The following is a 13,724-nucleotide window of genomic DNA, read 5'->3' as shown; positions in this document are numbered from 1 at the left end:
TGTCATTTCCTTCCTCCCCTGTATTACTGGCACAGGGATTGTTAAACGCTCCGGGGTGACCATTTTTAAGCGTGAGTAGTGACGGTTGACCCCTGTGCCTTCCCCCCTCCTCCTCCCCCTCCCCCGCCTCTATTTTCCACCAACCCTCCACTTTACCAGTCCTACCCATGCATGGCTTCAGCACCCCTCTCATCAGCGGTGCTGTGCCACAGTGCACTCGTGTGAGACCATGTGTGAGACCTGGCTCAAAGAATAACGTTAAACTCTTTTTAATACTTCTTTAAATATGTTTTATGTGGCATTAAAAGGACAAATAATTGTCCCTAAAATTTTATCAAAATTCTATTGTAAGTGATTAAATTATTTTAATGCAAGTTGAACCGGGTCTGTATAAATGTTGCCATTACAGCTACTTGACACAGAATCATTATTTTTGAGTGATTGTTTCAAAAGTTTGCCACTTGACAAATGTACCCTTCATTATGAAAAAACAACAGTAAGAAAATGTTTTAGGGAATGATTTAGGTGGTTGAGCAATCTTTTTTTTTTTTACACCAGCCTGGCTTTTCAGATAAAGCCCAATGGAGAGTACTGACTTTTAAAAGTACAGGAACAGAGAGTTAGTGGACCTGAAATCTCGCTTATTACATTTGCTTTCTACTCAACTTTCCCTCATTTTGTTCATCACTGCATCTACCTCCCTTTGCCCATTCTCTCCTTCATTCCTGACTTTCATCCAACTTTTTTCTATTCTCCTCTCATCTAATCCTCCCTGTACTTCAGATTTCACCCTGCCAGCACAGCCCTGCTCTTTATCTCTCCCCACTTTCTCATTCCTTCTTTCTCTAATTTCCTTTTCCTGCTAGACTCAAATATGCCAAGTATTTCTTCTTTTGAGTCCAACCTAAAGGGACAGCAAATGAAATATTACAGTGATAACAGCCTAACTAAACTGGAAAAATGGTTCACTGTCAAAAGAATCCATTATTCTATCTGACTATTGTCGTGGCTGTATGGTTCAGTTTATACAACCCAATTGATAAAGGCTGAAACGCTGTGTAAAATATAAGTAAAACAGAATGTGATAATTTTCCAATGCTCTTTGACATACAATCAATTGAAAAGAGTACAAAGACAATACAGTATATTTAAAGGAACAGTTCACCAATAAAGGAGAATTCAGACATTATCAACTCATGCCGAAAGTTGGGAAATCCATGTCCCCAGAAACCCTGAGAAAATGTGTTCAAATAATTAGAAAAAAAATGTTATTTACACCCTTTCTTAAGCCGAAATCTTCACTGTAGCTGCTAAGCTAAAAATGCAGCGCAGGCTAGGCCATGCACTTTAGTTTTCTTTTTGTTTTTTTACTTTTTTGGAATCAGTGTTATTGTATTGGTTCATGACAGGTATAGCTCAGATGCAGCCAAACACAGTGCACAGCACAGTGTGCAAACCAGGATATGTTCGTAGCGGTTACATCTGTTTCTGTGGAGATTGTTGAGGCAGACTGAGACATCAGGCTAGAATCCTGCAGATGAATGTGACAGTAATGACAGAATGTGTGAATGTAATCAACAAGTATTATGTGTTGCATACTGAGGAAGGGTGTGATGACAAAGACAGTTAACTAATGAGAGATGGTTAACCCAACCCCACTGAGTGATGATAAGTAACAAAACTGATTCTAGTAACATCACTGTATTAATAAATAGATGGGTTAAGCCAAGTGTTAGACTACCATGTTTCTTTCAATAGAAGTGTCCACTGAAAACATTTAAATCTCAGTCTAGGACTTGGCAAAATCCAGTCATGTGAGGAGGGTCTTCATTAGTCTCTTAAACAAGATTACCTGTTGATTACCTGCTGTAAATTCACGTTTCCTGCTTCCTGCTGTTTCATACACCCTAAAAACAGCTTGGAATTGTAGCGCACTTCACCCGTTTGTAATGTAAATATATCTCAGCTAAAATACATGTAGCAATTATGCAATTATAATATCTCCTCCTTTTCTAACTCTTGATCTCTTTCCTTTTTTTGCCTTTTATCCACTTAGGTGCTCGATGTGAGGAATGTGCCCCGGGTTATTACGGCAACCCCTCTCAGCCCGGAGGCCGCTGCCAGCCATGCCAGTGCAACAACAACATAGACATGTCAGACATGGGCTCTTGTGACCGGCAAACCGGAGAGTGCAGGAAATGCCTTTACAACACTGAGGGCCCCAACTGTGGTATCTGCAAGAGTGGATATTTTGGAGACGCTTCCCGACGCAACTGCAGAAGTGAGTGGCACATTCATTAAAAAAAGTTTACAAAAACATGTTTATTATGTTAATATTAATTATAATTATAATTATGGCCTGTTTTTTTTTTTTTTTTTTTTTTTTTTTGCCCGTCAGAGTGCACATGCAACTTCCTGGGTACTGACCGCAGCCAGTGTATGGAGCGTGAGGACTGTGTGTGCCAGCGTACCACAGGGCAGTGCCAGTGTCTACCCAGTGTCATCGGCCTGACATGTGACCACTGCGCCCCCAACCACTGGAACATGGCCGGCGGGAGGGGCTGCGAAACCTGCGGCTGTGATCCCAACAACTCAGTCACCTCCTCGTGTAATGAGGTAGGAAACACTTAGACCTGAACACTTTCAGATATGCACATCTCATGATTCAATTTAAGCGTCAATATGTTCGCCTTTGTTCACATTGATAGAAACAAAAGAAAATGTGTCATGCCTCTGTTTCTCCGATCTCTATCCTGTAGTTCACTGGGCAGTGTCAGTGTCGTGACGGCTTTGGGGGGAAGACCTGCACAGACTGTCAGGAGAACTATTGGGGAGACCCTCAGACACAGTGCAGAGGTTAGACACATGAAGACATAATGTACTGTATGCTCTTTGTAAACAGTGTATATGTTATGAAAATGATGCAGAGACCAAAGGATTCATTGCAAAAGTGAAGCAATCTTGGGCTTCATAGTGGTGCTAAAGCATTGCACAAAAAATAACACTTTATACTTCACACTTTATAATTACCATGATGAATTTTTTGTTAAGTAAACCTAAGTTAATAGTTATTGCACTGTCAACAAACAATGAAATGCTTTTTAAATAATTTATTAATCAATTGTAAAGGTTCATAAACATCAGTTGCAACTTTACAATCAAAAGCAGCTTAATAAATGGTTTATAAAGCATTCCATTGTTTGTTAATAGTGAAATACATATTGACTAAAGTTTAATTGACTTAAAATATACCATTTGTTAATGATGGTTATTATAATGTGTCACCAAATTACAACACACAACTAACCCGTGTGTGGACTTACTTCCAGCAAAAAGGTAGAAGGAAAGATTTCTTAACTTGTTTTAATGTTTTGTTTTAATGTATTTTAAATGCTTTTAATGTAATTTTATGCTCCTGTAAAGCACTTTGAGTTGCCTTGTGTCTGAATTGTGCTATATAAATAAACTTGCCTTGTCTTGCCTTACAGCCGCCTCATTATCAAACTCACTCGATTTTGCAGTTAACATAGACAAATGAGATTTTCTCTGTATAAGTTAGCTCTAATTGTTCCACATTCACTGCACACTCTTCTTGTCTCCTCCTCCAGCTTGTGACTGTGACTGGCGAGGCATTGAGACCTCTCAGTGCAACAGGGTGACGGGCCACTGTGTCTGCCAGCAGGGGGTGTCGGGTGTCCGCTGTGACCAGTGTGCCAGAGGCTTCTCTGGCCAGTTCCCCAACTGTCAGCCCTGTCACCAGTGTTTCGGGGACTGGGATCGCATTGTGCAGGTGCAGTTTGATGCTAAAGAGGGGGTGTTATCTTTAATCTATAGATTAGGAGTCAAGCTGAATCTTGCTCTTTAAAACTTTGTTTTGTCACCAGGACCTGGCAGTGCGCACCAAGACTCTGGCAGAACGTGCCCATGAGATTCAGACCACTGGGCTTACTGGGGCCTATGAGAAGGCTTTCAGAGACCTGGAGGAGAAACTGGCACAAGCTCAGGGTATTGTCAACGCACGCAACGCCACGGCTGCAGCCGTTGCTACCCTGATGGAGCTTATTGAAGATCTTAGGTACGACTGTTACATTAAGAGTTTCCCATGTGAAAATATCCATCTTAAGTCATTTTTTTAGATAAGTATCCAAATAATGTTTCTTGATACAGGAAAAATGTTTTGCTATGGAGTTTTAGCAGATTTATTCAGTTTGCCCATGGAAGTTCAATTGATATATTATCAGGATTACAATTGACACCCCAACATCTGCTTATCTTGCCCTGCAGAGCGCAGATTGGTGACACGACGGACACCCTGAACCGCCTGGAAGGAGACCTAACCATCGTCCAGGACAGCAACTCTGAGGCAAGCAAAGAGCTGAGCGCTCTGGAGAGAGAGGCTAAAGAGCTAAACCTCACTTCAGAGCAGCTGCACCACCAACTGGATGTCCTCAAAAACTCCAACTTCCTCGGTGAGAAAAAGGAGGATAGATCCTCAAATTCTCAAATTTACTTCAGCATCAGTTCCATTAATCTGAAATGCGGTAAGTGAAAATTCCCTTTCCTCCTCTTTTTCTAGGTGCATACGACAGCATCCGTACCTCCTACAACAAGTCTCGTGATGCGGAGCGGCGTGCCAATGAATCAACAACCACCAGGCCCAGCACAGTCAGCCAATCTGCAGACACTCGCCGCCGTACCGAGCGCCTTATCACCGCCAAGAAGGACGACTTCAATCGTAAAAACTCTGCTAACAAGCGTGCGCTCGGAGAACTCAACAACAGAGCACAGGGCCTGGACATGAAGAAGATCAATGAGAAGGTCTGATCACATACTTCTTCTTTTGAAGGGCTGTTGGCACTGATTTTGATAGCATTCATGTATACAGCCATGCAAAAGCAGGGAGAAGTAACTATGAGATAACTGAAGAATTCACAACAATAACGATTGCTCATTAAAGGTGAAATATGTAAGAATTTTAGTTGAAAACATTCAAAATTTCAGAGTGTGCAGAAATAACAGTTTTCACATTATAAAATCTATGTATTGTATTGTAGAAATATCAACTGATGTTAGCATGCTAACCAACCTGTTCTAGCTATGTTAACACCAACACTCCCCTGGTGCTCGAGCTCCCAGTCTGGACTGCTACGGTAGCTGCATGGCTAACTGAGCCAACTAGCTAACAACAGCTAGAGTAAGCAGCAGTGAGTGGTTACTCTGGTTGTTTGGTTAGAGTGTGAATTCAACAGTTTGCCAGTTCTAACATTTTGCACCTTTGACCACACCAAATAACAGGAATTCCACACAGTTAGAAGCTGCGATGGTAGTTACTGCGGCTCAACTTAGCCAGTCATGTTACAGACAAAAGTCACAGTCTGGTCTTAACTCAATGTTGAACAAATACCGTTTGTAGTTATTGTGTTTTGGTTTTGTAGGACAGTCGAGGAGTGAAGACTCTCTACACATACACCTGATAATTTCCATAAAAATTTAAGTACATGTTCGTCTGTCCCGACAGGTGTGTGGCGCCCCAGGTGATGCTCCTTGTGAGGAAAGTCCTTGTGGGGGTGCAGGTTGTCGTGACGATGAGGGGAACCGTCACTGTGGAGGCCTGAACTGTAACAGTGCTGTATCATTAGCTGACAACGCCCTGGAGAGAGCCAAACACGCAGAGAAGGAGCTGAACAAAGCTATGGGAGAGGTGGAGGGACTCTTTACAAAGGTACAGAGGCATAACAGGACTATAGTAACTGTACCTTACATTTGTACTTTAGCTGTTTCAAATAGCATCACATCTGTTCAGATGGAAAAAATAGTGATATTTTGGTTTATGTTTCAAATTATTTAAATATTTCCTCACACCAATATTAAATATGGGAAGCAAGTCTATGTAAATGAGGCAGAAAAGCTTTTTGTTCACTTCTTTTTCAACCAGAATGGAATGTAGCCAGGAATATCTGTCTGAAATGTTTGTATATGTTCCCTTCCTAATCCAGATGAAGAGGAATCCCTTGCAGTTCTTTCTTGAGTGTTATTTAATTTCTTGCCAGTTAAAATGACAGTCAGTCTGTGTGATTTAAGTAAGCAGTGCAGCTGCATTGTGGGACATATGTGTTCCTAGAAAAAAAAGATTTGATTTAAGGGGGGCGCACTAAAATACCTAAACCAGAAGAGTTTATACAATACAAATAAAACTTTAAACAATTCTTACAAAACACTGTTAAGTAACTTAAGTCGAAGACAGCAGCTACCATGATTTTATCATAAGCATCTCTGCATTTTGCTCAGGTGGCAGAGGCCAAGAGCAAGGCAGAGGAGGCCAAGGGTAAAGCCCAGGCTGCGCTAGACAAAGCCACCGCCACCAAGAACAAAGTAGAGCGCTCCAACAATGACCTGAGAGACCTCATCAAACAGATCAGAGAATTCCTCACTCGTGAGTCTGAAAGTCTGCTTGGTTTATACATTATGATACTGTATATTTAACATGTGCATGCAAGTTTACCAAGAACATGTAGAACAGTCATATTAGTCAGTAATAGTCAGTGGAATACTTGCCTCTTAACTAACTTTACTATGTCAACCCCACCTCTTCTCATGTCTGCCTCACTCAGAGGAGGGTGCAGACCCGGACAGCATCGAGGCAGTGGCGAACCATGTGTTGGCGCTATCCATCCCTGCCTCACCCCTCCAGATCAGACATCTTGCTGATGAAATCAAGGAACGGGTTCGCAGCCTTTCAAATGTGGATGCCATCCTGGAGAAGACGCAGGATGATGTCCGCAAGGCAGAGCAACTGCTGCTGGATGCCAAGAGGGCAAGGTAGTCAGGATAGAGAGAATTAATTGTACTTAAAAAGACCATTCTATATTTCTTTCTTAAAGGTAACTGTTCTAAACACTATGTTGTTTTTCAGGCATCGTGCTGAGGGGGTAAAGACCACAGCCGAGACGGTGAAACAAGCCCTGGTGGATGCTAAGACGGCCCAGACGTCAGCAGAGAAGGCCATAGCGAGAGCCAAAGCTGACATCGGGGACACTGAGGCCCGACTGGCACAGGTAACAAACCATGCAAAGAAAAGAAAAAACATTAAGCTGTAGTAATTTACCGCATTCTACAAATATCAGTATCTGAGCAGGTTGTTAAGGTATAATAACAATTCTCAGACTTTTGGCTCTGCTTTGAAGTTGGATCATTGTTGCAAGACATTATTCATCAGCCTAAAAGTGAATACTCAGTGTTATATGCGGTTATAAACATGTTATCCCTTCACTTCATTAAATGGCAAAATTCAGTTTGAAAGGTGCCACTTGCAATGACAAACCCACAGAAGTTTATAACTTGTTTTAACTTTTTGTTTTGGTTCAGTCTCAAAGCTCTAATCAGCATTGTTTTCAGCCACAGAAGGATACTGTTTTTAGCAAAGAAAGCTCTGATAAACCCACTGTACACTACCTGCCCAGCAGTCAAACACAGTTAGCAACTAGCCGGTGAGAATAGTGGAACATTTAGCAGCTAAAGAGCCATTATAACACAACTTAGAGGGTGAATATTAAACTGACTTTCAAATTTGTAAAATACGACTCCAAATGAAGATGCTCCATTTCTGTTGGATGTGTAAATACGTTAGCCATATCACCTTTAAACATGATGATATTTCAGTGTTCAGTGCGTCTCCATTGCATCCAAGTAGCAAAAAAATGTGTAAATGCAGCTTTAAATTACAGGCCTGCCATACTTTAAAGATTAATAAAAATCATAGATGACTCAATGCCTGCCAAGAGTTTTTGAGACGGGCCAAATGGCTCAGATAACTATTATACAGCATTATACTGTAGCAATGATAGCCATGTTTGTCGCCATGTCTATCATCAGTGTGCATTTAAAACACACACATACGGTTTATTACATGACCATTCAGGACTCCATTTGGGGAAATCACACCCTGGCACCTAATGAAAACATAATCCAACAAAGGCCAAGCTTGTACTTATGTTATTTCAGAAGGATTAGAATTCACTGTACTTCCTCATGCTCTCCTCAGATTGAGTCAGAGACATCCAACAGTGAGAAGGACCTGAATGATGCCATGGACCGCCTGGGCACACTGGGACGGGAGATCAATGCCCTGAAGACCAAACGTGCCAACAACAGCATGGCAGCAGCCCGAGCCGAAGAGACAGCCACCATGGCACGAGACAAGGCAAACGAAGCCAAGCAGGTGTGTGTCTGTGTGTGTGTAACACACTTTGTCTCTTTAAAAGCGTGCACAGCTGTTATAGAAAAACATCTCTCCTGTCTTGATGCTCAGATTCTAGACGGCCAGCTGACAGATAAATACCATGAAGTGCAGCAGCGGGTTGACACGAAGGCCAAAGCTGTGAAGGATGCCAAGAAAAGAGCAGAGAGCCTCAGAGATGAAGCAAAAGAACTACTGACAGATGCCCAGAACAAACTCCGGAGACTAGCAGGTGCTTATTAAAAGGTTTATGTGTGTGTGCCTATGTGTTTATGAAGAGGTAGACAGGGTTTGTGTGTTTGTATGTTTGGAGTAAGAAAAGTATGATTGTTGCAACGAGTAGAGTATTAAGAATCTGTTACAGTTATGTGAAATTTTTATTATATTTTGCTGTTTACAGTGGCAATTCAGAGCACTTTACAGATGACTGACAAGCTGATAAAAATATAGTACACATGTAAACTCTTGGGGACTAATGGACACAAACATATAAATGATAAAGGGGAAATAATAAAACCAATAGATAGATAAAAAAACAATTTAAAAAAACACAATAGATAAAAGACAATAAACACAAGAATACAGTAAAATAACCTCCCTGTCTGACCTCACTGGTCCATACATTACAAGCATGACAGACAAATAGGTCGACCATGATGTGCTTTATTGAGAGCGACAAGCAACCAATGTAGAATAATAATTCTGTTTTGTAGAATAGAATAACTTTAAATAGGTGTCATGTGTTCTCTCCTTTTTGTTCAAGCCAGAGAAATGGCCAGATTTAGTGACATACACCTCAAACCTTAAAGAAATTCCATGTTTTGAGAAATAAGCTCATTTGCTTTTTCACCATGGCCAGGCTCACACTGCAGGAGTTTGCAGCTAATGTAATCCTGATTCTGCCTCTCCCAACAATCTGAGGAGAAATCTGGTCTGGGACCTCAGTCGGTACCGATGTTCAGCCCTGATAATTTAGGGGTTTACAGAGCCAGTCTTAATCCTCCTGAACTGCTTGCAGGCTCATAGGGAGCACCCCGATAAATATCAAAAACGTGTTTGATATCTCATATTTAAAATCTGGATGATTATGATTGTCATTACTTCAGGACTTTCTCAATAGCCAAAGAGAGAGATATCCTGGAGCAGCTGAGAGTGGTGCCAAGTAGATAGGCAGCCAGTTAAAAGCAGTTTGAAACAGGCCGGTGTGTTTCAGCAGTCTATTTAAAAAGAATTTGGTGATTAAAATCAGCACCCAGATAAAGTAGAATGACTGAGAGGCACCAAATGCTGCTCATGCCTGGCTGTGTAACCATTCCTGAAATCCCTTCTTCCCACAGAGCTGGAGAAAAACTATGAGGAGAACCAGAGGAAGTTGGAGGGGAAAGCTCGTCAGCTGGATGGCTTGGAGGACCAGATGAAATCCATCCTCAATGACATCAACAAACAGATCCAGATCTACAACACATGCCAGTAACTCAGCAGTCTTTGTCATAAGAAAACAGTTCATTTCCTCCAGATACAGTAACTGTACTTACTGGAAAATGAATAAAAAAAGAGGGCTGGGTGGTTATTTGATCACTCTGCCAGTGAATTTACATTGTTTGTGGGCAAACTGTATTTTATGTAAGTATTTAAAACGATTGCTATCATATATAAGGGCTTGACACACTGCTCTTAGTCCAGGGCTAAAAGCATTCTTCGAACCTACTTAGTCTAACCTTTCACACCAGCACAAGTCGGCTAGCTCCGACTTTAGCCGAGGGCTTGCTGGCCCTGTTTTGGAGCAGGGTAAGCCCCGTGTCTGTGGGGTTATCTCCTAAAGAAAAAGAGTAAACATGGGGCTAAAGTAACAAAAAGAGTTGACACTGGGAGCCTGGGGTTAAGAAGGCTCTAAGAATGCTTTTAGCTCTGGACTAAGTGCAGTGTGAGATATATTTACGTAAAGGTTGTCTGATATCACCTATGTTATTTTAATTTATGTACATTATTTTTGTTTCTAATTTCTAAAACAATCTGGAAATGTGTCTGTGTTTGAATTTTTGTTTTGAACATGAAAAAAGAAAATTGTATTTGAGAAAGTCATTAATACACAGATGTGGATGAAAAATAATAATTCATCTCAAATATCTGTAGTTTAACCATTTATTAATTGTATTATTGACTGTTGCATAATCAGCAGGTCGATATCCTTTTCTCCCTGTTTTTCTATGAAGTCTCTGTGACTATTGGAGGTATATTCTGAGCTGTGCTCATCATGAGAGGACTTCATTCAAACTGTAGTGGACAGTGTCTTCTTTAAGGATAAAACACTACAACTTCTGGGTGCATAAAGTTTGAATGAACGTCCGTTCAAACAGAACTGTGCTTCATGGTTAAAATGATGAGGCTGTAATACTTTTGGCTTATTATCAAAGAAGCCAAAATAAAGAGATGAGGGTACAGTCACTAGACCCTTGTCCCTGTGTAGTTTTGAGGACATACCCTTTCAGTCGGATAAAGAAATAAACTGAGTTCTTGCAATCATAGATTTTAAATTTAAGGATTATTCGATAAAATTTGTGCCAACGTGGGTGTGAGAAATATAGTTTTGAATGTCTGCCTTTATACATAGAAGACATAAACAAATTATACGACCATTTTTGTGTGAAGATAGATGAATTGTTTGACACTGCAAGTAAATAGATAGAACCAGCCACAAACACTTCTGTCTGAAGTAGGAGGAGAGTGAAATATCTCAACAGCTGTCAGATAGAGCTGATGAAACAAGAAGATATTATGGTCGAGCTGAGTGTGACAGGCTGAGGTTTGATTTAGGTAACAAAATGGCATTAGAATTAGGCCTTTTTGCTTTCTTATAGAGAGTCGGATGAAAAGATTGATACCAAACTGTTGGATAACTACAGCCAGCAGCCTGTTATTTAAGCATAAAGACAGGAATCAGGAGAAAACAACTAGCCAAAGACCCAAATAAATAAATACATACACCTCCCAGCACCTTCAAATGTCACGTATTATCTATGATTTCCTGGTACTGCGAAATTTCCCTGTCTCTGCTTCTCCCTAAGAAACAGTCCGGCACATATTCCTGTAAAACCACATTTCCACACTTTGTGTTTTTGGATGGATTAAACAAGACATATTGTGTTGATTTAGAGGCGCTGGTCGGCAGGCTTTTCAAGATGTGGATAGAGCCAGGCTTGCTGTTTCCCCTCGGTTCCAGTATTTACACTAAGCCAAACTAACTGTCTCTTAAAATGAACAGATGTTGGAGTGTTTTATTGATCTTCTCATCTAACTTTCAGCAGGAAAGCGAATCAGTGTAATTCCCACAATGTTTTGCTATGTTTGTTATGGTTTCAGTCATCACTGGGATTCAATTTTATGAATGCCAAACCTGAGATGAAGAGGTTGTGGATGTCTGTTTATCAAATAGAATATAAGGTCTACAGTAACTGATCCCTCACTGAAGTGACATAGTATTCTACAGTATGCATAGTGTTTAATTGTGCCTTATAATATGCCAGTGTCTTGGACATTTACTCATGTACTACTTGCATGACAATTTGTGTTTGAGGACACAAACCAAAAAAACTCTAACTTTCTACACATGCTTCTCTCAGATCACATATCAACTGGCAGCCAAATGATTTTGATAACTTACCAAAGCAAAAGTACCAAAAGGAGCATGTGTGAAGTTTTTCTGTGTACAGTTTTGTGAATAAAGGTTGGATAAATTAACATTTTTCTCTGTCGAAGTAGCTTCTTCGAGCATCTATATCACGAGTCTGTTAGAAATCAGAATACTTGTACAGATCATTTGAAAAACCTCCATGATTCATACTGTCCCATTTACTAACCTTGCTACATTGTGGCCCGCTGCAGTCTGCAGGGGTGTAAGATTATTGCTATTTGCTGTTACTATTGCTACTGTTTGTGTTCTGCAAGGGTGCATTGAGCGCTGCCATGAGTCCATGATATGCCCTTTGAGAAGGTCTGCATCTTATCAGGGCAGGGCCTTCACAGGCCCCAAGACACAGATGGTAGAGGGGAAGGCAAAATAAAAGGAACAACATAAGAGTTAAAGACATAATGTTAGAATTCTGTATTAAAATGTCTAAAAACGCCTAAACCTTTGTAATATATTTGTTTGGGTGCGTAATTACATTATCCAAAAGTTTTCTTGAGGCCACCCGGTCGCATATTGCTACTTCTGGGTGGGGGAGGACAGCTAACAAGACTAAACTTATAATGTGAACACAGTAAAACATTACCTCATCTGTGAACATTTGTGCCTGAGTCATGTCAGATGGATTTTCATCAGCGGTGGTAGTTGTGAAATGGTGTTCACGACCAGTGAGATGTTACCGATGGGTGTTCCTGTTACTTTTGCCCCAAACAGCCAGATTACTTCACTGCACATAGTGTCTGTGTGTTTGAATTCGCATCAACCTCTCACTAAACTCAGCGCTCACTAGACACTCCAGTTCTCTCTCTTCTTTCCCCCCTCTCCTCTCTGCAGCTTTATGTTCATGAAGTAAAGTACATTTCCCCTCCAGCTCCAGTCAGCAGTCAACATTACACTCGATACACTCTCAAAAATGGATGACAGAACAGAAACACCTGAATATGGAGGTCACCTCCACCGATCACTGCTGCAGTCAGGCTGATAACCAGGAGTGAAGATAAATCCACTTTTCATATCCAAAAGCTAAAAAGTAATCTCTGAGCCCTCCTGTCAGTAAACAGCTGTGGTTCAGAGCAGAATCTGATGTCACATGGTGTTTATTCCCCCAGATGGTCTGGGTCGGCACCTGACTCTCACTGAGCAGCAGCTCTGTCCCCCGCCCTGCCCGAGCCTCCCAACACATCAGTCTTTAGTTGTGCTTTGATGAAAAGACCCATAAAGCAGCAGAAATGACATATTGTGCGTTTTAGGGAGATCAGAAAGGCGTCTTCAGAGTAATATTTGCTTTTGCTGTTTCGCCTGTACAATATTGTTTTTTGTTAGGTTAATCAGTGTTTTGGTGGTGTTTAATGTACGTTACCATTTCTACACCTCAATTATAAGAATGATGATACCACCACTGGTCTGCATCATCACTGTCAACAACATTTAAGTGAAGACTCAGAGAATGAAACAGGGTTCAGAGTGCCATTCGGGACAAGGCCCCTGTCTAAAAATAGTAGGCTGTCTATGTATTATGGCCCTGTCAGCCCCTCCTCAGATGGTAATATGGGCCCATATAAAGAGTTGACACGTGAGTGCCATTGAAATTTGACTGTGGTGGATCTGGGATGATCTTTAGTTGAAGCAGAAGTTCCCCCAGCCGGCCCTGCCAAGAGCGCCAGAAACCAACCAGTATTCTTGCACTTGTGTGCTATCCAGCCCTGGGTTTGCTGTGTGTCTGTTAGATTGAATCACCTGAAAAAGGAAATGTGTTCACAAGAGATATTTAGGGTATCAAAATTAGTTTTGAACAGATGGCCC

The 13,724-nt window shown here is 41.1% G+C and overlaps 1 protein-coding gene across 1 annotated transcript in view; it reads left to right on the top strand.

The window, feature by feature from the left end:
• Positions 1–11,275, top strand: part of lamb2 (laminin, beta 2 (laminin S)) — a 51,518-nt gene extending 40,243 nt beyond the window's left edge. The window contains exons 22-35 of the mRNA XM_073470951.1: positions 2,057–2,281; positions 2,399–2,616; positions 2,760–2,856; positions 3,609–3,790; positions 3,885–4,075; positions 4,285–4,469; positions 4,577–4,818; positions 5,519–5,722; positions 6,289–6,433; positions 6,612–6,819; positions 6,914–7,055; positions 8,042–8,218; positions 8,309–8,468; positions 9,574–11,275. Of these exons, the coding sequence (XP_073327052.1) occupies positions 2,057–2,281; positions 2,399–2,616; positions 2,760–2,856; positions 3,609–3,790; positions 3,885–4,075; positions 4,285–4,469; positions 4,577–4,818; positions 5,519–5,722; positions 6,289–6,433; positions 6,612–6,819; positions 6,914–7,055; positions 8,042–8,218; positions 8,309–8,468; positions 9,574–9,710 (2,513 nt within the window). The 3' untranslated portion in view covers positions 9,711–11,275. The remainder of the gene's footprint in view (positions 1–2,056; positions 2,282–2,398; positions 2,617–2,759; positions 2,857–3,608; positions 3,791–3,884; positions 4,076–4,284; positions 4,470–4,576; positions 4,819–5,518; positions 5,723–6,288; positions 6,434–6,611; positions 6,820–6,913; positions 7,056–8,041; positions 8,219–8,308; positions 8,469–9,573) is intronic.
• The last annotated feature ends 2,449 nt before the right edge of the window (positions 11,276–13,724 follow it).

This window comes from Pagrus major, chromosome 7, assembly GCF_040436345.1.
Source record: "Pagrus major chromosome 7, Pma_NU_1.0".
Taxonomy (NCBI): domain Eukaryota; kingdom Metazoa; phylum Chordata; class Actinopteri; order Spariformes; family Sparidae; genus Pagrus; species Pagrus major.
Note: the sequence above shows the minus strand (reverse complement) of the source record. Positions and strands in the feature narration are given on the sequence as shown.